At 39.4% G+C, this 26,576-nt stretch overlaps 1 protein-coding gene across 1 annotated transcript in view; it reads right to left on the bottom strand.

Annotated features, from left to right (window-relative positions):
• LOC114032690 (E3 ubiquitin-protein ligase TRIM17-like) overlaps positions 1 to 25,625 on the bottom strand; it is a 75,464-nt gene extending 49,839 nt beyond the window's left edge. Inside the window, exons 1-3 of the mRNA XM_027848077.1 lie at positions 25,415 to 25,625; positions 25,340 to 25,351; positions 10,902 to 10,915 (exon numbers count right to left, since the gene is read on the bottom strand). Coding sequence (XP_027703878.1) covers positions 10,902 to 10,915; positions 25,340 to 25,351; positions 25,415 to 25,625 — 237 coding nt within the window. The remainder of the gene's footprint in view (positions 1 to 10,901; positions 10,916 to 25,339; positions 25,352 to 25,414) is intronic.
• Positions 25,626 to 26,576: the final 951 nt, after the last annotated feature.

The raw sequence follows: 26,576 nt of genomic DNA, 5'->3' as shown, positions 1-26,576 counted from the left end.
TGCCCCACCAAGCTGTTTACAAATGTGGACACAGATAGAAGTAACAGTCTTCTCTATATAGTGCTCCTTATTAGTCCAATTCTTAGGGTATGCCCAGCAGGCCTTCCAGTCAAGCCCATGAACAGGATTCCCTTTTCCCATCACCTTCTATCTCCCCCTCCATGTTCTGACTCCTGGTTGATCCCTGTCATGATGACTATAGTTTTTTACTCTAGGATGAAGAGAAGCCTCATTATCTGCTCACAAAGAATTCTGTGCACAGTTAAAAGACAACTTGCCACAAAACTTCCTTCCGTCTTGGAAGCACTTGAGGACACTTCTGAACTTGTATCTGGGAAAGTCATGGTGTGTGTGTGTGAGTGTGTATGTGTTGTGTGTGTGTCTTTGTGTCTGTGTCTGTGTCTGTGTGTGAAGTTGAGGGGAATAGGGGAAGACCTATATAGTCCTAAACAGGTTCTATCTAGTCAAGACTAATTTTCAGGATCTCACGAGGCCCCGGTAAACAAAAGAAAACTTAAAAGAGTGCTGTTTAGGCTGGTGCATCCCAAGGAGAGGTTTTAAGGGGGCGCTACGTAGATCGGTTCTGGCAAAGACTTTCGAAAGGATGAGATACCTGTGAATCAAGGGCAGAGAGATGGACATTGTTGAGGGCGAGACGTTTGCCCTAAGAAAAGGGATTCGAAGCTCCGGATTTACCAAGACATTCATTCACTCACTCCCTTTGGGTGCACAGAGGGGCACACGCCACCACAATTCTAACTGCTCCTTTCTCTCGACCTCATTCCTCAGTCAAGCTCCTATCAAGTGGGTTTATAGCCCAGCTCTCATAGCCAGCTCTATTATAAGACAAAAACCAAAAAACCCTGAGATTTGGAGGCCACGGGGATCTGGGGTCCCCAGCTCGGGGCTGGGTGGATCCCCTGAGGGGCCCCAGGAGAGAGCCACATAGACCATGTCGGGGGCGCGGAAGTCCTGGTCGGCACAAGATAAGTCTGGCAGTCTCGGGAGTGGACGCGCTTGAGCAGCGCCGGCTCTAGGGGTTCCAGGCTGGGGAGTTCGGGAGAACTCTAACTCAATCAATCTGAACGCACCCGGGTTCCCAATTGGTCTCCTTACCAAGTCTTGACAGGTCACACTCTCAATCAACTGGCACTACCCAGGGTTACTCCCCCAGCGGGTAGACTTCACGGTGGTTTGACAAAGCCCCAATCTGAAAGTCCGCCTTCGACTCCAAATGCGCTACTCTCACAGGTAGCACAAGCTGCTGATTTCCAGGACACTTTTTAGGGGGTGTTCCAGGTTTCTCTGGAGAGGAGGGAAAGGTTATGCTTTCCTAAAGATGGGGGGAACGAAGAAAGAACCTAGGTGGCTCCACGCTGCCCCAAGCTAGGGTTCCTCCAGTTAGACGCTTTCTAGGGAGGAGGGAAGCCAGGTTTATCTTTGGCCAGCTCACGCCCTCATCTCCGCTCCACGTTCTGAACTGGGTTTCCATCCCACCAGTAAGCACCTATCAGCTCCAGGGAAAACAATTTCCCAAAGAATGTCAAGACCAAAGGAGGAGAAGCAAAAGCCTACGCCCCAGAAATCCCCAGACGCTTGTTCAAGGCAGTACTCTGGCGATTGTGCGAGGTTTCTCAAGTTAGATAAGAGCGTAGGTCTTCAGACTGGTAAGGCTCGAGACAGGCAGCGCCAGTGGACAAAACCCCTAATCTTGGCCTGCCTTTAAACCTAACCGGGCTTGCTGTGTCCCAGGACTCTGCGTTCCAGAGAGGCACTCAGCGCTCAACGTTCGCAAGGGAAAGCCTTCGTTGGCTCTCGCAGAAAGGATTGAAAGCGAGATTCACTGGTGACTCCGTTGAACACTCCATCTTCCATTTGCCTCTCTGCTTGTTTAGACGCCGCAAACATCATACCTCTCCCAGGATAAGCAGATCACCGGAAATCTCTTCACCAGGTAGGCTGATTTAGATTTTGATGCTCAACATTTCCTCAGCTCCCTCAGTTACCTCTCCCCTCTGATTGTAGGACTGGAGGAAAGAGCAATGAAACTCGAACTCAGAACTTGACTGTAATTCTCTACTTTACATCCGCGCTAAGTACCCTCTCCCATCCTCTTCCCTGTGCTTTTGTATATTGTTTTCCTTCTGCAGTCCTTGAGGGCAAGGATTTTTTTGTGTGTTTTTTGTTTTTTTCCCTTTTTCTTTTATATCCCCAGGGCTTAATGCTGTGCCCTGCACTTAGTAGACGCCTAGGACATGTTTATGGAATTTAATTTATCCTGCCCATATTTACACACACACACACACACACACACACACACACACACACACACTCCTCAATTTCAGCCCTCAACCCCAGGGGACAGGCGTCTACAAGCTGGATCTAGCTGGCGCCTTCAGGGGAGTCAACATGGCCACGGTAAAGAGCATTTGTTGTCTATCCCTTGGCCCTCAAGATTCGTCCTGCTTACTGGCTCCAGCTAGAGAGAATGTCACCAAGAGACCGGGAGTGTGCAAAACCCCGAAAGTAAGCAGAGATGGCATTTTGGACCCTTTCGTGAAAGGCCACCTGGGAACCCCAGCAGCAGAGGTGCGTTCAGAATGGCAGTCTCAGAGATGTCCCTACCACTACCCCTTCCAGGCGCGGGCTGCCCCAGGACTTGCGGATCTTGGCTAGGCTTTTTTTTCCCCCTAGGCCAATTTATCTGAGGGAGCGAGGTAGGAAGGGAATTAATCCACAACCAACAGAATTTATTAAGCATTTACTAGGGGCCAGACACTTTGAGAAGCTCAGGGAATAAAAAAAAAAAGTTAAAAAAATATTGTCTCTGCCCTCGGAGTGCTCACTTTCCAAAATGGGAGAAAACATGCAATAAACTGGAGGTATAAAAACACATACAGGAAGGTGGCAGCTAGGTGGCGCAGCGGATAGAACACCGGCCCAGGAGTCAGGAGGACCTGAGTTCAAATGAGGCCTCACACTAGCTGTGTGACTCTGGGTAAGTCACTTAACCCCAACTGCCGCATCACCAAAAAAAAAAAAAATCCACAACCGCATATAGTGTAAAAAGAAGATATTCTCAGAGCAAAGGCATTTGGAGAGACATTGGATATGGAGGTTGTTGGACCTGGGTGGACTCCTGAGGGAGCTCAAAGCCAACATAAGCAGGCACTTCTAGGCTAAGCAGGTACAAGCAGCGGCTGGTGACTCTTAGAAGGAGCAGGGCTGGGTGCACAAGTCGAGTTCTGAAGGCTTTGGTGTACAACAGTGGATCGCGTACGTCTCCTTCCTCAACCACTGTAGAAGACCCTACCACTGGGGCTCCTGGGCCATTCTGAAAGGACCCTAGCTTCAGGGGTCCGCAGGCTCTGGATCAACTGGAGGGCTCGAATTGGAGGCTGGGACAACTTTGAAGCCTCGCCCTGGGCTGCGCCCCCTGCCACCGAGGGTGGAGCATACTCCAAATGCATTAACCAGTGGGGCTCTCTCAAGATTTCCTGGGGAGAGGAAGGAAAAAGGGGGCCAGGCCGTCAGGCCAAGGAAGAATCGGGTTCCATGCTCCGAGGAGCCAAGAAGGAAAGCAATTTTTGCAAACGCGGAGCGTGGGCGTGCCTAGAACAGCAAGTCCCAAAGCCAGGTTGCATCCCTCCAACTAGGTGGGCTGGAGAGGAGAGGCAGGGGCAAAGCTGCAAAAACTGCAAAGTAAGTTTTTTGTTCTTTAACATACACTTTGATCAAGATGTCTCTATAGTAGATTTAAATATCATCAATTTAGAACCTCAGCCATTAATGTTTAAAATGTAGGTTACTAATATGAAACCTGTTCCTATAAGAAATAATGGTAAGAATAGAAAAACACAACTGTCTTGATTTAGAACAGTATGTTAGCTCTCTCCAGATTCTGAAAAGTGATTAAGTAAGAGGTAAAGAAAAGAGTGTAAGTATGATTTAATTTGAAAAAATGCTTTGAGTTGATCTTTGTAGATAACATAACAAACCTTGATAATTAATTGGGCAGTCAAGTCTTCTGCAAGCTACTAGCTAGGGCTGAGAGGGCTGAGAATTCCACTCCTATGTCTCAACAGGAGCAGAAGCCACTGCAGGAATCCTAAAAGTTTTGTACTTACTAACAACATCTTAATGGATTGGGGGGGAGGAGATTTGTCCCACAAACTTTTTTATGTATTGGGAGCCAGAATAGGCAATGCAAGTTTCTATCTCCTTTTGGGAGGATGAGGGAGATAGAGAATACCTGTATTGTAACTAATCAAGCAACAGTATAATTTTAATAGGTAAATTAGTGAAGAAAATCAACCTGGGTTGAAATTAAATATATACATGGGGAAGGTAATGTTTTAGTAAGTCATTGGGTTTGTTTAGCAACAATATGTGCTGAAATTATAAAGGAAATATACATTGGAGTGAATATAGTCGGAAGTTTTATGATTTCATAGAAAGAAAAAAGGATATAGAAAACTTTATGTGGTTATTCTTTATGATATGCAGCAGGAGGTTCCCAAGCCCCAGAGCAGGGGAGGGGACAGGAGGCTGCCAAGAAGGTGGGGGCAAGAATTTGATCAGGCTCTTTTGAGTAGTTCAAAGGTAAATAGGGAAAAATTATAGGGATCTAGGAGTGTCACCATGCCTCTTTTAAGGCATGGTGAGTGATAACAATGAGTTTCCAATCTTGAACTCTGACAGAAATTTTTGAGATTTTACATGGTGACACTAGTAATTATAAAGTCCATTTTTGATCTGGTAGAAATATGTCCTGAATCAAAATGAGAATGTGGTCTTAAGGGTCCCCATGCCCCAATTAGGAAACCCTCCCTTTGTGATGATACCATTTGGGAATTCAGATGTAGGTGTGATTGAATTAATTCTGGTTTCATTTTAAGCTCGACAATCTTAATTTTATTTGGCTCTTTGGCATTAAGGCAACGTGTTGGGAAAGTAGGTGAATCAAGAAATTTGTTAACTGTGTGGTCTTGAGCCAAGTTACCTCAGCTTAACAATTTTTTTAGCTTTATGAAAATAATGCCTAACATAAATGTGATAATTCACCATATTAGAAATGTTGATCTAAAAAGTGAACTCTTTATGGCAGAAACTAGGCATAAACCAAAATCTTACACCATGTACCAAAATAAAGTCAAAATGGGTTCATGATTTAGATATAAAGGCTGATACTATAAGCAAACTGGGAGAGCAAGGACTAGTTCACCTGTCAGATTTATGGAGAACAGAAGAATTTATGACCAAACAAGAGATAAAGAACATTATGAAATGCAAAATGGATAATTTTGATTATATTAAATTGAAAAGTTTTTACACAAATAAAGCCAATGCAACCAAGATTAAGAGGGAAGCAGAAAACCGGGAAAGAATTTTTACAACCAGTATCTCTGATAAGGGCCTCATTTCTAAAATATATACAGAACTAAGTCAAATTTATAGGAATACAAGTCATTCCCCAACTGATAAATGGTCAAAGGATATGAACAGGCAGTTTTCAGATGAAGAAATTAAAGCCATTTATAGCCATAATGAAAAAAGTGCTCTAAATCACTATTGATTAGAGAAATGCCTTGACAATGGGTGGGGGAGGGGTAGAAGGAAGAAAGAATTCAGATCTCAAATTAAAATAAAAAGAATGTTCTAAATAAATAACTATTTTTTAGAAAGGATGTTTTCACAGTTCTGGTATTCCTAAGAACAGAGAAGAATAGTAGAAAAGTATAATGGAGAGATATTTGATAACATTTAAATTTTATCATTACAGCCAGTGTAATCTCATTAGAAGTATTTAATAACCTCAATTTATTTTATATTATTGTGTTCAACTACATCATTGCAATACATTTCTATCCTACCAAACCGTGTGATCTCCTTAAGGACAGAGAGATCATTTCATATGTAAAGTCTATATCATCTGCAAAGTTCAAGATAAACAATCCTTTCCAAGTTTCTCTGAAAATATACCTTTCATCATTTCTTATGATGTAACAATTATGATGCAATAGTCTTTGATTATATCCTTATACTATAGTGTGTACAACCAATTGATACAACCACCTTGATTTCTAGTTCTATGTAACCACATACAGATATGATCCAAACATGTTTGTACAGATGAATCCTTTTCATTTTTCTCTGATATTTTTTGGTGGGGGCAGGGCTGATATATGCCTAGTAGTGGTACCACTTGGTCCACAGATTTGCACAGATTAATTTTAGGAACTCTGGAAGTATAGGTTGAAATTGGAGGGAAGGGGTGGAACCTTTAATAGCCAAAGTAAATCACATAAATTCTGCCTTTAGGAAACTTACAGTCTATCTAGAGAGAGACATATATGACAGAAATGAATTGTAGTAATCATGAGAGAGAGATCACAGGGTTATTGATAGGATTGAAAGGAACCTTAGAGATCACCTAGTCAGGTCTTGTTATTTCCTAGATGCAGAAACTGAAACCCAAACAGGTTAAGTCTCTTCACCAAAGTTACAACAGGTAACAAGTTTTGAAGCTGCTGTATTTAAACCTATATATTCTGATTCCAAGTCCAGTGGTATTTTCATTGCTCAATTAACTTGAAAATAAGGTGGTCTAAATTTTATGTCCTTTTGGAATTAAAAGAAAGACATCTTTCATTTATTAGAGGTGACATTTCCCCAAATATATTTCATATAAAATCCAAGTGAGATAGAAACCCTTCTGCACGCCTCTTCCTCCTGACGTCAGGCTATCAGACCCAACATTACAGAAGGTCCATTAGTCCATAAAGTGGTTCTATCAGAGAAGCTAAAGAACTACTCAGAGCTTCCATGTGCTAGCTCTGCTCAGGATTGCTGAGGACTCCAAAAAAAGTAGTCTTTCTGCCAAAGTTCTCTACACAAGTCAACATAGGAACCACTCATTCTGTGGCAACCCAAAAATGTTGAACCGGAAGGCTGAGACTCTAACAGTGACAACCCCTTTGAGCTTGCCGAATGAATGATTTCTTCATCTGGATTATCCTGGTTTCTCTGCTGGGAGGCTAATCCTGATGCCAGCAGGGGTAGCTTTTGTCTGACTCAGATCTAGAAATCTCAAGCCTCCCCAAACCCTGCTGCTTTCTCAAGCCTTTCCTGACCAAGATCAGCACCGTGGAGAGTTCCTTTCAGTTCAGCCTATACCTTTCAGCAGAAGAGCTACACAAACTGGAAGAGAAGATGCCCTTGGAAACACAGGTACAAATCACATTCCAGAACCAATGGATGAAGCAAAAACAAACAAACAAAACAGTAGCAGCAGCAGCCCTCTAGATCAGATCTTCCTTTTCCTCTGCACCTTTACAACCTTCTGGTTGTGCATTCTCCCAGTCCCTCATCCTTCTCCCCACAGACCTGCTAGGTCAGCTACCGCGAAGTATTTTGGACATAGAGGACAGACCAACCATGAACTACCACAGCCCCTCATCAGAACTTCTTCCAGAAGCCCTTCACAGACTGTCTGACCCTCCTGCTCAATGGCTGCACCTACCTAGCTTCATTCTTTCTTTGCAAAATAAAATTTTAATGGAAATACTCCATTAAAAATCACCAGTACCTTTATTATACTCACTATGATCTGGGAGGCAAACTGACCAAGCAGCTTGAGTCTGGATTTGCTGTGGGGAATGAAAAAATGGAGGAACAAAGGGAAGGCAGAAGTTAGAAATTTAGGTACTGTGTGAAATGAGGCTGAGGAGAGGAGGATTCAAATGGACCCTTTGACCCACTCAGCACTGTGTATGTGGGCAGTATATTTTTAGAACATAAGTATGCTTGGGTATATATTAATATTGAAATATTTACATTTTAGTAGGTCTGAGTATATTCAAGTTTATGTGTTATTTGTAGAATATACCAGTCAGAGAAGATTCATTTTCCTCTTCTGTCTACTATTTTTTTTCTTTTTGCCTGCTTAATGTAAAAGTCTGCACCTCTGTGTTTTTTTATTTGTTCTCTCTCAACAATTTTTTCTTGGCAATTTCATCTAACAACAAAATGCCCATTTGTTAAGGATTTATTGTTTAGAGCATCATGGTAGGGACCAGAGAAATGCAAAATTCAGTTAAGGTATTGTAGCTATCCATAGAGAGTTTACAGCCAGAGGGTGAGATAAGGGGTCCAGCATATGAAAATTAAACTTCCGGTTTCCTTGGGGTAGGGGACTCCTAGATGGGGAAATACACTAATGAGAAAACAAAGATAAGAGTCAAAGGAGATCCAGAAATAGGAACGTAATCTACATTTTTGAAGGGATTAGAGTTAGGATTATACAATAGCAATGAAAAGGCAAAGTGACTTTCTACTATCACTATTAAATCACATCTTTTTTTTCTATTTAGTTCATCATTCTAGTCTGTTGAAACCTTTTATTGAAGATATCAGTAGACTCTATCAGCCAAAATTATAGCAAACTATGGCTAAAGTAGTTTTGCTATCAACAAATTTGATATCCCTAGAGAGGTCATTGATAAAATGTGGCAAAACAGAATGAAGAGGAAACTCTGTGGCATTTCACTTCTAAATGGAAACATATGCTTTCATGCTAACTTTTTAGTCTAATCATTCAATCATTTCTCAGTGTTACAAACTATTCTATCATCTAGTTTATATATCTTCATAATATTCACTAAGAAAACACAAAAGATATTCACCTTAATGAAATCCGGGAATATTCTGTCCATGTCAATTTCTTTTGGCAACAAATCCAGTAAGCCAGTCAAAATTGAGTTCAAATTCATCTTGCAAGGCTTGTTAATGAATGAATTTATGTCTTCTATAATTATGTGCCTGTCTCTTTCCTGGGCAATGCAGAAAAAAAAAGTAACAGAGCATCTATACACATGTGCCTTTGAAGATGAAGATCTAGAATAGTAATCAGAGCACAACATCAACATAAGCCACCAGGTGGCACTAGAAATTCCAGCATCCATCCTAGTCTCCCTCCCTGTGAAGCCCAAATATAACTTGTGTAGATGATCTCCAGTGATCAGCAGGAAGAATTCTGAAAGTCCTAGTGCCTGCCTATGTTCCACTGGCTTGAATCTAGGTTTTTAAAAATTCTTCACATTTCTTGCCTTTACAATGGGTGGGGGAGGGGGAAGGAGGAAGAGAATTCAGAACTCAAAAATAATTTTAAATGAACTTTAAAAAGAAATAAACAATGAATAAATAATTTTTAAAATGGAATGAAACAGGTTGTACCTTCAAGGACCTTACATTCTACTAGGAGGAGAGAACATGGATCTCTACACAAATGCAAAGCATTTACAAAGTAAATACCAAATTAATTCCGGAGGAAGAGAGCATTTAAGAAGAGATGTGATCTGAAAATTTTCCTGAAAGAGGTGATACCTGAGATAAGCCTTGACAAGAAGAAAGCTTTGGAAGAGTTGGAGGTTAAAAGAAAGGAGATTTCAGGCCTGGAAGACCAAAGGCAATGAAGCAAGGGAAGGTTTATATTGTTTGCAGAATGGCTTGTAGGACAATCGGACTGGAACAGAGAGGTTAGAATAGGAAAAAATAAACATAAATTAAAATATTATATATATGTATACATACATATATAATAGGATTATAAAAGTAGGAAGCAGATTATTGGGGAGGGAGCAGACTTAAATGCCACTTGAATGTTTTATGTTGAATAGTAAGTAGGTTCCTAATTATGTTTCATTGTATTTTGAACTAAAAGATTGCTTTTCCTTAAAGTGAAATCATCTATATATACTATGGAGCAGGATGAAAATGAGTCCTGTAAGTATGGGGAAACACCTTCTTCCCAGAAAAAGTAACCTTATAGGGAAAAGAAACAGAGGTACATGATTGTGTAGACAGAGAAACCCACAATCTGGCAAGGGCAGGATGAGTCTGACTGATTCTCTCTTGAAGGAATTCTCTGCTGTCTTACACATGTGTGATCATTGTAATTGTTTATGTTGTCCAATGCTATAGTTATGATGATAAGACTCCAATGAAATAAATCACTTCGGCAAAGTGTTCCTATTGTCCATAAAGCACAAGGGCCATAAACAGATAGGCTTGTGCTATTCCACTGTTCTGATGTATACTAAAAACTGTGTCAAGTGCTTAATACTCACAATTTCTAAATAGATCAAACTACTGGCCAACTGACATGGCCTGTGAACTACTCTTCTGCTGCCTCAGATAGTTAACTCCAACCTTCTCCGAATTTTGGGTCTTGATAAAGAATCTGGTCTACCTAAGTCTCCCTTGAGCCTGTTCCACTATATCAAGGTCTAATTAGGAATGCTCCCTCCCACATCTGTCACTGATTGGTTTTTTATCACCAAGCCAATTTTTAGGGTATAAAACCTCTCCACTTGAACCTCAGCATTAAATGTATGCTCTCCCTGACATGACTCCCTCCCCGTCCTGTCAGGTGAGTTTTTTGTATTCCTAGGGACAAACCACTATCTATATAACCATATAATATGGGTATCCTCCCTTCTTATCTACCTTCCTTCCTATCTTGCCTTCCTTCCTTCCCTCTTTCCTTCCTTCCTTTCTCTTTTTCTTTCTTTCCTTCTTTCTTTGCTTGCTGTACAGCACAATAATAGAGCTCTTGTCTGTACTATCTTCCTGAGTAACAATTTCCTGAATACCCCCCAAAATCAGTTTTTGCTTTAACCTGGGCTATGAAGCCAAATAAAGCAATATTTCCTGGCCAAAAAAAAATATTCTGATAAGATTAACCATAGACAATACATTATCCCATAGGAAAAAATATGACCTCTGAGAACTCTTGAGATACCAAGGTTAATACATTTTCTCTATTTCCTTTCTCTTTTGAAGTGCTGAGATTGACTGGGGACTTAATTCATCTTTGCTATACTATGAAAACCCCAAATTACTCTGTTAAATGGAACTCTCCTTGTAGACTTCCCTTATACCAATAAATTCTTTTCTTGTTAGCTGCTTCCTTGTTTCTGTAATGTCCAATCTGACCCACAGTACTATCATTAATATTTATTCACATATTCTTTTCCCCTTTAGGGTGGTTATGAAAAACGTTTTTTTTCCTGTTTGCAAATTAAAGGAATATCTGTATTACACTTAATTTAAGCTCCTGTGGCTGAGGCACAACCATGCTATAAAGTAGCTTCGTGTTTCCAGAGCCCATTTTTAATATTGCTCGGCCCATCTATACTACAAATGAATGTATACATACAAGGTATATACAGGATAAATAAGAAGTAATTTTAAAAGAGAAGGCACTAGAATAAAGAAGTCCTGGGAAAGGCTTCCTGTAGAAGATATGATTTTACTTCAAACTTCATAAAATCCAGAGAAGCCAGAAGGTGGGGAGATAAGATATGATTATATTCCAGCCAGTAGGAGAAGAGAGAAAATGCCAGATGACTAGAAATGGAGCATCTTGTCCATGGAACAGAAAGAAGGTCAGGGTCATTGGATCAAAGAGGAGGTGGCAAGGAGTAAGATGTAAAAAGATTGGAAGGGAAATAGGTTGTGAAGGACTTTTAATAACAAAGAAGAGATGGTGTATTTAATCCTGGGAGCCCAAGGAGTTTAGAAGTTCAAGTTGGTACTTGATCATCAGGTAGGTGATAGTCAGGCTTGTGTTTGAGGAATATCGCTTCACTGACTAAGGAAAGGATAGATTGAAATGAGACTTGAGGCCAGCAGACCCACCACCTGATTGTTATAATAGTCCAAGCATGAGATGAGGGCCTGTACCAGGTGAGGCAGTATCAGAGGAGAGAACAGGATATTTTAGAGATGTTAGGTGGTGAAATGAATAGAGTACAGGACTTGGATTCAGGAAGACTCATCTTCATGAGTTTATTTAATAGTATTTTATTTTTTCCCAAAAATGTAAAAACAATTTTCAACATTTATTTTTTGGAAGATTTTGAATTCTGAATTTTTCTCCCTCCCTTCCCATTCCCCTCCCCAAGATAGCAAGCAATCTAATATAAGTTATACTTGTGTAATCAAGTAAAACATTTCCATGTTAGTCACATTGTGAAAGAAAAAAGCAGAACAAAAAGGGGGGGAACCACACGACCCCACCCCCCCCAAAAAAAGTGAAAATAGTATGCTTCATTTGTATTCAGGCTCCATCAGTTCTTTCTCTGTGAATAGCATTTTCTATCTCGAGTCTTTTAGAATTATCTTGGATCATTGTATTGCTGAGAAGAGCTGAGTCAATCAGAGTTGATCATCACACAGTGTTACCTTTACTGTGTAAAATGTTCCCCTGGTTCTGCTCACTTCACTCAATATCAGTTCATGTAAGTCTTTCCAGGTTTTTCTGGAATCTGCATGCTCATTATTTCTTATAGCAACAGTATTTCATTCATGTACCATATTACATTCACATACCACAACTTGTTCAGCCATTCTCCAGTTAATGGGTATCCCCTCAATTTACAATTCTTTGCCACCACAAAAAGAGTTGCTATTAATATTTTGTGTATGTAAGTCCTTTTTCCCTTTTTTTTATGATCTTTTTCAGGATACAGACCTAGTAGTGGTATTACTGGATCAAAAGGTATGCACAGTTTGATTGCACTTTGGGCATAGTTCCAACTTGTTCTCCAGAATGGTTGGAACAGTTCACAACTCCATTAACAGTGTATCAATGTCCCAATTTCTCCACATCTTCTCCAACATTTATCATTTTCCTTTTCTGTCATTATAGCCAATCTGATAGGTGGCACCACTCTATTTCTTAGCCAGTACCAAATAGTTTTGGTGATGATTGTGAGGATAGTGTTGCCCTCTACAGTAATAAGGATAGTAGAAGGTGGGGATGGTTTGAAGAGAAATATAACAAGTTCAGTTCAAGATTTTAAGATTTCTACTGTGAATCTCATTTAAGATGTCTGATTCACAATTAGACATGTGACACTGTAGGTCAGCAGACAGGTTAGGGTAGAGTAGGCAGTTTTAAGAATCATCAGCATAGAGATGATAATTAAATCCATGGGAGCTGGTGACATTGCCAAGTAACATGAGACTGAGGAAGAAGAAAAGAGGGTCCAGGACAGAGCCCTGTGTGTCATCTATGGTTAGTGGACATGACCTGAAGGAAGATGCAGCAAAGGAGACTGAGGAGTAATCTGATAGGTATAAATAGAAGGGGAATCAGAAGAGACCATCAAAGAAAAAGATGATCAACAGTTTCAAAGTCACTAGGAAAAAAAAAACAAAGTCATTAAGAGGGTCAAGAAAAATGATGATTGAAAAACGGCCTTTGGATTTGGCAATTAGGAAATCATTGGTAAATTTGGAGAGAGTAATTTCTTTGGAATGGTAAAGAAGGAAGCTGAATTGTTGGGGTTTGTCATGAGACCAGAATAGAGATACAAGTCACAAGAATAGAATTGCAACCCAAGTGACCTGAGGTTACCTGAGTAAACTTCCAAGAAAAAGAATAGTAAGGAGGAATATTAAATCTGGCATGCATGGTTAACTCTTAACAAAAGAATTAAAAATCAATTTTCAGTTTCCCAGGCTTAGGAAGAAAGTGAGAAGAGAAGTGGAAACAACTATTATGGATGTATTCCTCAAGGTGTTTAACCACAAAGAGCAGAAGATATATTAGATGATAGTGGGGATGGAAGCATCACAAAAGGGGGTTTTTTGAGGAGGGGGGAGTCATGGACATGTTTATAAGCAGTAGAGAATAAGCTATTAGATAGTGAGAGATTGAAGATAAGTGAGAAAGTGGGGATGACAGAGGAGACAATCCATTGAAAGAGATGGGATGGAATGGGATCACTTATGTAGGTAGAAATATTTGCCTTGTGAAAGAGTAAAGTCATCTATTAGTGAGAGACAGGTGAAGGAGGAGATAGTAGAAGGAGGTATCTGAGTGAAATTAGATGAAGAATAGGGGGAAACCAACTCATAGTGAATGTCCTTGATTTATTTTGTAAAATATGAGACAATAATTTCAATTTATAGGATTCGGCAAGAGAAATATTGGGGAGTTTGAGGAGGAATAAAAAGGTTTGGAAGAGCCATTGTGGACAGTGGCATAGTAAATGAATAAGAGAGGTTTAGAAAGATTGCCTACTAGCTATGAGGACCCAGTTGAAGTTGTATAACATAAATTTAGGGTGGACATATTCCAAACCATTGTGTCATTTTCTCCACCTCTATGCAAAGGCACAGATTGTGGGAATCATTCAAGGCTGAAGATTGGCTGGGCACAATTAGTGATATGATGAAGAGAAGAACTAAAGAGAAAGGGACAGGATATAGAATTGAACTGTTTCACCAACGGGTGAAAATAGGAAAGAGATGAGAGTAAATAATTCAGGGTAATATCCTGGGACAGAGCTGAGGAGTTGAGGGATTGGAAGTCACAGTGTCTTTGAATATTGGGGTTTTGTAAAAGAAGGCAGAGGGAAAGGTAAAAAGCAAATAAATTAAGGTCAGATAAAAGGATTTCAGATTTTATGCAGATGGAGGTTATACATGTGTGGGTGATGGCATGAACAAGGCTCATGAGGTGGGGTGGAAGAGTAGGTCATAGGAAGCAAGTAAATTAAGCAACAGTTAGAGTCTTTGAGGAAGAGTCAATGTGAATATTGAAGACTCCTAGTAGGAGATCAAGAGCTGAATAGAAGAGAAAAATTGTGTGACATGCACTGAACGCATTAAGGAAAGGAAGTGACCTGGAGGTTTGTAGACAACAGCCACCTGGATTTTGATATGGGTATGTTGGAAAATAATATTGCATTGTTTGAACCAAGCCTGAGTGACTGAAAGAAGCCACACTTATTGTTTAGAGACCATATTTAATGCATAACTCAGGATATCCAGGTCATAGTGATTCACAAAACCTTCCAGGGGATCTGAAAATTGATGCAACCAATTGCAAATTTCCTAAGATGTACATTTTAATCAATCTATGTGCCCTTATATGGAAACTCTTTGTGTGTCAACCAATCAGACAATTGTTTTCTTGCTCCTTTGTTTGAATACTATATAACGTGTAACTCAGAGGTTTAGGAAAGCATATCATACATTTGAGCTCTCCGCTCTGCCAGATGACTTAATAAATTTCTTTCTAAACCTTTTTCAGTTCTAGATGCTTTTCATGAAAAAGATAAGGATTATGTGGAACTAAAAGGAGATGAGGTTACTAAGTGATGGAGGTAGAGGAGAACCTGGAAATGGCAGTGGGGAGCAAGGAGTATTCCAACTTTCCTGTCTCAACCAGAGAGCCAAAGGGAATGAGTGAAGGTGAATTCAGGACTGGAAGGGATTATACAACCTTATAATTGGAGGTGGGATACTAAGTTTCAGTAACAGCTAGCAGATGGAAGGAGTTGGAGAAGAAAATATTTAAGATAAGTAAGTTTGTTGCCCATGGAACAAGCATTCCACAGGGCACAATGGAAGAACTGGGTCATGTTTGGTTGAAAACTTGAGGTGGGAAAGTTGAGGGATATAAGAATAAGGATTTGGATGGTGGGGGATTAGAAAGGGGGGGTTGGATGATGACTTAAAGGGGTTCAGAATCACTGAGATGTGTAGGCTAAGCCTGGATGGGAATTAATTGTTAATTGTTGAGTGGGGGGTAAGAGACAGTTCTCTTCCCAGATGAGATTGGAGATCATGTGGGAGACATACAGCATGAGACAGAAGGCACAAGCTGAGATGGGAAGCACCATTTCAGTTTTCTTCCCTACAAAGGCCTGAGATCAGGCAAGAGACCTTGCAGCAGGAGATCGAGTTAGCATTGACAATGTAGCATTCTTGTTCTTGGCTCTGTGTCTGCACTCACCTTTCCAGATGGAATTGATAATGAAGTTTCCCAAAGAACTGACTTAGATCATAGTTTATAGGATCATCCTTTGGTGTGTGTGTGTGTGTGTGTGTGTTTTACTATTATTTTCCTCTTGCAAATTACCTGATTTGTGGTATTCTTAGCTTATTTCTCCTATTTCTTGATCCTCTGCTTCTGTTACCACTTTTTTTCCTTCTTTTTGAGATTGTTCTATGGGTGGGGGGAGGGTTTGTGTTTTATTTATGTCAAGAACCCCTTTAGTTGACTCCTATGTATACCTTCTCAGAATAAGTTTTAAATACACAAAATAAAATACATAGAATCATAAAGTATACCAATTACAATGAAATGCAGTTATCAAGGTAGTTTTTAATGTTAACATTAAAGAATTGTGGGCTATGGCAAAGAATTTTTGTCTATTGATTAAATCATCTGTTTTATTTTGTTTTTCATATTTGTAAAGACTATTATTTATTTTACTTTTGAGCTATTGTTGAATAACCTGTGCATCCCTTTATTACATTTAGCTTTGTCTTAGTGAATAATTTAGAGTCATATTTTGAATGTATTCTGGTAGTTTCTTGGGAAATGTTTTAATCAACACTTTCAGCTTTCACTAATAATGTTGGTCTATTATTTTCTTTCTATGTTTTGGCTTTTCCTTTCAGTACTATCAGAGTATAAAATACATTTCATCGGAAGAGTATGAAAAAGTATCTTCTATCTCTATTTTGTAAAAATATACAATGTGGTAATTAATTGTACTTTGAGTATTTGATACAATTCACTTACTAGTCCTTCTGGACCTGAGGAACATTTTCCCATCTGGGTAATTCACTAGAAATCTGTTGAATTTCCTTTTCAGATATTGGTTAAATTGCATTTTCTATGTTTTAATTAAATTGAGTGTTTTATTTTTAAATATTTTTCTATTTCACAGTTTTTTTTTAGCTTTATTAGCATAAAATTAGACTACATAAGGTTTATCCTTCTATCTTGATATCATTTATATCCTCTTCATCTCTAATGATTTCAGTCTTTTCATTTTGTTGTAATAACATGATTTTACTCTTCTTTTAAACATCAAATTAGCAATTGACATGTTTATTTTATTAGTCTTAAAACACTTTCAGCTTTTTTGAGATACATGATTGCCTGATTGCCACCTCAACTTAAAAAAAAAATCAGCTGAAGCATGATAGACACTACTTCTGCTTTTTATTTAATCTTCATGTGTGAAACTTGATATTTTAGGGGTATTTTCTGAAAATCATATACATAATATATATAGGTCTTTACATTTTGATCTGCCACCATACTTCATTTAGTAACTGAATTCTTGACATTTGCTTTCCAGATTATGACTGTTAGGTTTAGTTTTTCATTTCATTATCTGCTACTATGAAATTTTCAGTATGGTTCCCAAGGTCAATCTCACTTTAAAAGGAAAATGAATTAGAGAAAAAAAAAGAGAATGAAATCTGAACTGGTTACACCTAGTTGGGACCATCTGACTTCAATTCTCTAATATCACCCTGCTCATCCAGACTGGACCAAGATGAATAAGTGGGATTCTTTCACTGTCTCCTCTTAAGCTGCTTTCATAATTAACTCTCTGGAGTTCAAAGGAGCCAAGAACTGATATTTCCTGACTTGCAAATGTAGCACTCTTGTTCTATGCTCTCTGTCACCAATCACATTTCTGAGTGGAACTGGGGATGGGGAGGATGAGATTTCCCTAAGTACTGGCTAGATCCAGAGCTTATAACATCATAATTTCTTGTTGTTATTGTTGTCACCATGTGTGTTATGATTATTTTCCCCTTGGGGATTACATTACTTGTGGTATTTTTTAGTTTATTTCCTCTGTTTCTTGATTGTCTGCTTCTCTTATCACATTTTTCTTTTTGTTCTGAGATTTTTCTAAAGGGATTCTTTATTTTTTGTGTCAAGAAACCTTTGGCAATTTGGTGATTCTTATTGATCCCCTTTCTGAATATTTTTAATGCATAAAATAAAAAAAATCATAGAATAATAAAAGATACAGATTACAATGAAATAGTTATCAAGATAATTTTTTAAAGTACATGGATCCCCAGTAATGAGCTCTTGCCCAAGCTGCATTTAACTAGAATCTTTCGTGTTGAGATCTATGCTGAAAGTCCCAGTGCCAGGCACCTGTAGGAAATCTGCAGTGCCCCCAGCTATTAAAATCACTTGGAGTGAAAAAGTCCTCATACAGGCATTTTCCTTTCAGGCTGCAGGCAAGCACATGCTTATTTCTAGTATGTCTTCTTACTACAAGGCACAAACAGGTGCTCTAGGTGAAATGCTGCCCCTGCCCCATGATCTCCTTCATCAGCTCTCCAAAATCAAAATACAAAAGAAATTAGATTAATGGGACTGAAAATGACACAAAGAGCACCTTATTGCTATTTTTATTGCTTGGTGCAGAGGGTATGGCCTTGAAACAAGATCAGATCCTACTGAGTTCCAGTCAGTCAACTATCTTGGCAGCAGCCCCAGTAACTGAAGTGTAGCCAGAAGTTGTCTAGGTATCCTAAACAACTGAGAAAAGTTCATAATGTGTATAGGAAAGTGTACCCCTGACACCAAAGGAAGTCTCATAGCCTTAAATACTCTACAAATGAGGGAACCTACCCACCCCAATAGGAAACAGAAATAAATATTCTGAGAATTTTTACCCATCTGACCCCTGGGTGGTCACATTTGACAAAGTGATATTTCATTAATGTCTCCATAGTATCACAGTAAAAACAAAGGACTGAATTTCCGAGCGCCCAGGGTTCCTAGTCCTAGTTCTGCTGGCAGTGTGGGGTTGTAGAAAGCTTGCTTGATTTGCAAACAGGGAACTAGTTTTAAACTCTAGCTCAGCCACTCCCTCTCTACCTAAGAGAACTTGGTCAAGTTACCTAACCTCTCTGAGACTCAGTTTCCTCCTATTTTATGTGAGGGAGCTAGACTAGATGAACTCTAAGTTCCCTACCAACTTAACATCATTCTTATGACGATCCTATGAATAGTTGAATACATTCAATTCAATTCAAACAGCATTATTAAGAACTTTTTATTAATCAGTTTGCTAGGAACTACAATACAAATAATACAAAATACAAAATATACAAATACAAAAAATAAAAAAAGGAAATAGTCTCTACTGTCATGTAACATATATTATCCTAAGGTCAGAGGAAAAACATGTACAAAGATAAGTATATACAAACTACACACAATGGACATATGATGTAATTGGTTTGGGAGTGGGAGGTAGGTCTAAGAATCCTATTTATGGTAGGCAAGTCATTTTACCTCCCCAGAGTTCTGTTGTTATGTGTGAAATTAGAGGGTGACGATTTGTACCCTCCAATGGCCCTTTTAGTTGTAAAATTTTATGACACACAGGAATTATGGAATAGAGTGCCTGAAATTTATTTGAAGGATAAATACATATGTTTCTGATCTCTCTCAATTAGGGACAGATCATGAGAGAGCAATCATTTGTCAGGACTTTCTTAGAAAGACAGAAGAAAGGCTGGAAGGGTCCTGAGAAGAAAGTGTTTTCAAAAGCAAAAATAAGAGATCTTTCTTTAATATTATAAAATGACACCTCTCCTTTTTCATAGTCAAGGAAAATGCCCACCATTAGGTTGGGCACACAGTTCTGGCAGTATTTCACATGAGGCACAGAAGAAAGGTGCTGCTTGCCTATGGCATAAAGATGACCACCACTATGACTCTGTATAGCCATAAGCACAAAGAAGACTTCAGGTGTAGGTGATACATCAGAGATGCCAACACACCATCCAGTGTTGTCTGGTACCTCCACTGCCCAGTAGTGTCTACTTGAAATGAAGGACTGAGTACCAAGAACTTGGGCAAAATCACTGAATCTCCCAGTGTTGTTGGGCACTTCTGCCTGTGTACCTCTGTATCTCATAATCTTCAAGTCTTCAGAGATGATGAGACCTGGATCAGCTGTGTCACGATCCAGAGTGATGTCCACTGTGGAGAGAAGAAGTTGAGGTTCAATGAATGGCATTGTCAGAGATTTGTTTTGTTTCATAGGGGATTGGGTCAGGTGTGTACACTATGAAATGGCCATCAAGGGATCACAGTAATACATGACTGTAAAGTGACTGGAGAGAGGCAAGACAGTTCCATGGTGTGAGGAGCAGAATTTTCTTGGGTTGTCAGGTAGATGTGACAGTGTGTTAGCAGCTGTTTTGGAAAATCTGGTTCTTTCTGCCCTTTTCTTGTTGAGTCTCACCCCAAAAAAATGGTTAACCAATGCCAGGATTTAATATTTTAGTATTTTCGAGAAGAGATAACTTGAGGGTCACATGGCAGCTGTCTTCAAGTACTTGAATGGTTTTGATGTGAAAGAAACCTTAAATTTCTCTGCTGGACCTCTCATGCTAGGTCAAGGAGAATTGGTTAGATATTGTAAAAAGTCATATGTAACCTTGATGTGAGAAAACCTTCTTGGTAATGAGACCAATTAAAAAAAAAAACAACAGAGGGGCAGCTAGGTGGTGCAGTAGATAAGAGCAACAGCCATGGAGTCAGGAGGTCCTGAGTTCAAATCAGGACTCAGATGCTTGACACTTAACACTTACTAGCTGTGTGACCCTGGGCAAGTCACTTAACCCCATTGCATAGCCAAAAAAAAAACCCAAAAAACAAAAACAAAAAAGAACAGAAAAGTATGTGTTTGGAATTATCAGGCTCCTCTTCAGCAGATGATTTTAAGCAAAGTCTGGATGACTACTTATCAAATATTTTGCAGAGAGAATCACTGTTCATGCAAAAGTAAACTAGATGGCCAGAGAAGTAGGCTCTTTCCAGCTGCAAGATTCTGAGTTTCTGTGAAAGTCAAATGGGTTCTAGCCCAAAGGATAATTGGTCAAGGCTTGGAAATCTGTTGTCTCTTTATTACAGATCTTTTCACTCACCTTTAAATTTTAAAATCATTTCTAGAATTCCAGGGATGGGACGAACAATTGTGTTTACATGGAATATATCTACTTCCTTGTGGATCACAGATTCATTCCTATAGAAAACAAACACCAAGTTTAGGTCTCCAGTAATCATAAAAATCTTGGCACAGTCTTCATCCCTTTAGTCAGTCAAGGCCCATTAACTCAGATTTGCTTAGAACTTTCCAAATGAAATAAGGATAGGAACCTACCTCTTTAACACCCTTTTCATATCCTGAGGAAGGAAAAAAAATGATAATGGTTAGGACAATGCTGTATTTGGGGTAGGAAAATTAGACTTTGGAATGGATCACCGTTTCATTGCCGCAGGGAAATCCACAGAGTAGGGAAGAATCTTGGAGCTTCTTGGTCTGCAACATGTCTCACATATATTCCCTCTTCTGTCCTCTCACACAGCCCCCACTTTAGCTCAGGCCCTATTCACCACTTGCCTAGACTATTGCCATGACCTTCCCATTTGTCATAATTCCTATAGTCTCTCCCCACTCCAGTGAATGGTCTCCACAGCTACAGAAGTAATTTACTTGGAATGAACCACAAAGGAGGAGAGGTTATTGAACTACATGAAAAGGGGAATATTGGTGCAGTGGCAATGGAGAGAAAGAAATATTTTGCCTCATTTATAATGAACTTGTGAGGGGAGGGACAAGGGTGACAGTACATGTGAAAGTATCACCAGGATTGGACAGGACAGTAAGGGACTCAATGTCAGCTGGAGGGATCCAGGTCACAGAAAGCACATGAAAATAAAGAGCAATGAAAGGAAAGGTTTCAAAATATTCAGAAAATCTTATGTCCTTCATATATTTGCACATAATTCATGCATGTATGATCCATTTTCAAGGAAGGTGATCTGTATATTTGAAATCTGGCATTGTAATCAGTATACAACTATTTGTTAGAATTCTACGTGTGTGCAACAGAAAAAAATACACTTTATATATAAAATAAATGCAAAGGAATCTATTCAATTGGATCATTTAAAAAACTGTGTGTGCTTTCTGAACTTGTGGAATAGTTCCTTACGAGTTTGGGGATCAGAGTTGGAGATGGAAGAGATCAGTAGCATATTAAAGCACTCTTCATTTATACTCCACTTCATGGTTTTTTGAGAAGTGGATGGCATTGGTAAGTTCTTGGTTTTATCTTTTATGTTTCTTATGCATATTTCCCACCCCTTACCTGGAGCAAATTCACTTCTGGTTTCCTGCACAGTTCCTTTGACTCTCTGATCCTCTTCCTTAATTCTTGATTTTGAAGGGATAATCCCCTTATTCTCTTCTTCAGGCCTTTCACATTGGCCCTTCCCTGCCTCTCCACAATTGATAGATATTCATTTTTCTCCTCATCCAGGAAACGTTGTAATTTCTGGAATTCAGAAGAAATAGTTTCCTTTTGAGTTGTTATCTCCTTCTGTAATGAAATAGATGATAGTGATGAAATATAGGAAATGACATAACATTAAGCGGCAATGGTTGAGTGACGAGCTTTTTAGCTCACAATTGGACTTTGATTTTGTTCATTTCTGTGGCCAAAGTTGGCCATGCATAGTGAGAGCATTTTCTGCGATGTTCCCATTGCACTGTGCTTTTTGCTCCAAGCACAATCCTCCCTTCTCCTGCTTGAAAACACCACATCCCTTCCTATGGTGCCCTCAGCCAACTAGGCCTGGTTATAACTGTCCCTTGTTCCACTTGTCATCTATGAGTCCTTGGGCAAAAGAGCTAGCCACTCTGACCCTCAGTGTCCTCAACTGTAACATTCAGTGGAGGCCAGTGTCTCCTACTTCTCTGGGAGGGATACTTGTAGGGAGCACAGCAGACAATATGTGTTGATTGCTGAGAGATGAAGAAATAAATACTTGCCTCCAGTAGTACCAATTTCACCTTCTCACTAGCTATCTGTTGCTCAACATCCTTTGTTTTTCTCCACAAATCTGTTACAGTTTCCTGGAGTTTCTCCTATAAAATATTTTTTTAAATACATGAATTATTTTATCCATGAGGCATTTCAGTTCCACCTATTCAAAACTATTCATGTGTGAATGGCTGAGAGACCAATTAATAATGAAAGTATAGTGCCCTTACTTTTAAAACTACAAGTAAAGATGAAACTGGGAGCTTCAGGCCTATGTGGCCCATGGTGTGATATCTAAGTTATTCAGAAAGCATGGTTCTGAGATTGATGGCCCAAGGGGGGAATCGGATAACTCATTCCCAGTGAGAAGGACTCCTTTAAATGTCAAACACTTCATTATCTATCCATACCAACTCTGAACAACAGCTTTCTCATCACCACATTATTTACCCCTTTGGATCATAAGAACAGAGAAGGAGAGATAGAAGGGTCCTTAGAGGCCATCTCATTGAACCCCCTAATTTTACAAATGAAGAACAGACATCCCATTCCACTGGAATATGCTTCCACACTCCACTTATCCTGTTCATGTCTTGAATTTCAAGTCTCAGAGGAAAACCTGATTCCTATAGACACCATCATACATAACCTCAGCCCACAAGCAACTCTCTTGTAAAAAGACAGATATGGCCTGGGAGTAAGATATTCTAATGTCCCCTTTATCTCATCTAGATGTGTGACTCTGGATGCAACTTAACTTGGCTATGCCTCAGTTTCCTCAAAAAAGTAAAGAGGCAACTAGACTAGAGCATCTCCCAGGTCTTTTCGAGATGGAAGTCAGATAGTTCTCGGAGCTCCTAAGTTCCTTAATGCACAGTTCAGTATTATGCCATTTTCTCCTTAGTTTAACTTTAATTTTCTGGGCTCCCTATGATGCTGTCAGTATTCTTTTCTCAATGTCTTTGGTAATTCAGTGTGTACAGGTTGGTTGCATGCATGAAAAGAATCAAGCCTAGGAGCAAAGTAGAGGACCAAGAAGCCCCTCACCTACCTGCCTCACATTCAAGCCTCAGGAGAGTGAAGCAGGACTTAACATGAAGAAGGAAAGAGAGCAAGTGTAGATCTAGGCCTAAACAAGTCTGACAAGATAATCTCTCCTTCGTCCTGTATACCTCCACCAGGAGGTAACTTTTGAGTGTCAAATACAAAGGACAAATATGGTTCAATTGTCTTGTCCCTCTTCTCTAGTTGATGAAGAATGAAGGTGATACCAATTATCCTACCAGATGAAGATGGCCCTAACAATCTCAGATTACCTGACTCCATTTACTAAAAAGACTCAAGGGTACCACATTATACCTATTAAATTGACCAACATGACAAAACAGGAAAATGATAAATATGGGAGAAGATGTGGGAAAATTGGAACACTAATGCATTTTTGGTGGAGTTGTGAACTGATCCAACCATTTTAGAGAGCAATTTGGAACTATGCCCAAAGGGCTATAAAAGTGTGCATACACTTTGACCCAGCAATAGCATTTCTAAGGCTGTATCCCAAGGAGATCATACAAATGGGAAAAGGACTCAGATATACAAAAATATTAATAGCAGCTCTTTCTGTGGTGGCAAAGAATTGGTAATTGAGGGGATGCCCATCAATTGGGGAATGGCTGAAGAAGTTGTGGTATGTGAATGTAATGGAATACTATTGTGCTATAAGAAATGATGAACAGGCAGACTTCAGAAAAACCTGGAAAGACTTGTATGGACTGATGCTGAGTGAAATGAGCAGAACCAGGAAAAGATTGTACACAGTAACAGAAACGTTGTGCTATAACTAACTTTGATAGACTTAGTTCTTTTCAGCAATGCAAGGATCTAAGACATCTCCAAAAGTCTCATGATGGAAAATGCTACCCACATCCAGAGAAAGAACTATGGAATTTGAACACAGATTGAAGCATACTATTTGCTCTTTTTTTTCTTCTGTTTTGTTTTGTTTCCTCTTTCTTGTGGTTCTTTCTATTGGTTCTAATTCTTCCTTACAACATGACTAATGTGAAAATATGTTCAATAGGAATGGATATGTAGAGCCTATATCAGATTGCATGCTGTCTTGGGGAGGGAGGTGGAAAAGAGGGGGAGAAAAATTTAAAGCTCAAAAGCTTATAGAAGTGATTATTGATAAATCAAAATAAATTAATAAAAAAAATTTTAAATTAAAAAAAAGAGTCAAAGCTCTTCCTGAACACAAGAGGGGTAGACATTTCAAACCAAGTTAGAAGAAGTACTTGAACATCAAGGGAAAGTTTCTATTGATCTCAAACCATTAGCAAAAGCTCAGGCTGAGGCCAGAGCACACAGCACAATGCATTTCAGCAACAGCCTTGTGAGCACTTAGAGCACAGTGGTTGGCACATGAAAATACCACATCTCTTCCTAGGATGATCTTTGCAGACTGGAGTGCAAATTTAAAATGCATTTGTGGATGGAGTGATGAATCCATTACTTACCCTGAAGTCCTCAGCAGCCTCATCTATGCAACGGAGTGTATGAGCTTTATGCTCTTTGGACTCAGAACACGACATACAGACTGGGCTCTGGTCATCCTCACAGAACAGTTTCTGCACTTTCTGGTGTGTCTCACACTTTCTATGGCCTTCAGGATATTGCAAACAATGGGGTCTTAGTGTTTTGGCAATGGCTGCCAGTTTCCCAAGACGCACATTGGCTTTGAAAGTCCTAACCTGGGAGACACTCCTGCACTCTGGGCAGGAGAAAGAGAGAGAAGCTTGCTGCCAGCTCCTGAGGAGGCAACTATGGCAAAAACTGTGACCACACTCAATGGACATTGGGTTTTCCAAGTAATCCCTGCAGATGGAGCAAATGAGCTCTTCCTGGAAGTTTTCAATCAGCTCTGGGAAAGAGGCCATGTTTCTGAGGAAAGAGAATGGAAAAGGTCAGTGAGTGGGTCTGGGGACAGAAATGCCCTTAGTACTTGTGCACCTGAAATGGATCACCTTTCTCATCTCATTTTTTTTTCAGAGTACCCTCTATAGAAAAGGAAAAGATCAATATTTTACATTATGCAGTTGGGGAAAGTGAGGTGAGAAAAGGTGGTGCTTTTGGATCCTCTGATCTCTTAATCCTCTCCAGATCAGTAATACACCTCCAGCTGAAACACTATTTAATAGATTGATGTTATTTTGATCAAATTTCCTTCCTTTCCCAGCCCACATGTTCAACACTTCAATTATATCTTTTAAAGAACTCTGCGTGTGTGTGTGAGTGTGTGTGTGTGTGTGTGTGTGTGTGTCTTTGTTTGTCTTAAATTTTATTGTTCCTTTTCCCTTTCAAATCTCAGTCATTTGAGGAAAGGCTCCTCCCCTCCACATCAAGTTTTCTCTTTGAACAACAACTGAACAGGCAAACAACAACAGTTCTCCAAGAACCAAAGAAAACATTAACTATGGCTGACTACTTCCAATCATCCATACCCACAATACCTCACTTATCTGCAAAGATGTGAAAGAGTTAAGTTTTCTTAACTCTAATTTGGGGTCCAGCATAGAAATAATTACAATTTTGTCCTGTCCTTCTTTCATGTAAATGGCTGTAGTCCCTATGAATACTGGTTTTCCTGATGGTGCAAATTTCAGTCGGCATCATATATTATATCTTCCCCCTTTATTGGATGTCACAATAATGTTCCAACATGTTCATTTACAATGGTTGGTCTAGCCACTCTCTGATTTATAATACCCACTGTGTTTCTAATTTTTTTTTGCTACTAGGAAAAAATGATGCTTTGAATATTTGGCTAAAATTGGCAATATTCTTTCTTCTTTTGACCTCTTTGACCTATGACCAAAAGTGGCGTCTCT

This window comes from Vombatus ursinus, unplaced genomic scaffold (assembly GCF_900497805.2).
Source record: "Vombatus ursinus unplaced genomic scaffold, bare-nosed wombat genome assembly UNPS02005659.1, whole genome shotgun sequence".
In the NCBI taxonomy this organism is placed as follows: domain Eukaryota; kingdom Metazoa; phylum Chordata; class Mammalia; order Diprotodontia; family Vombatidae; genus Vombatus; species Vombatus ursinus.
This window is presented reverse-complemented; position numbering and strand designations above follow the sequence as displayed.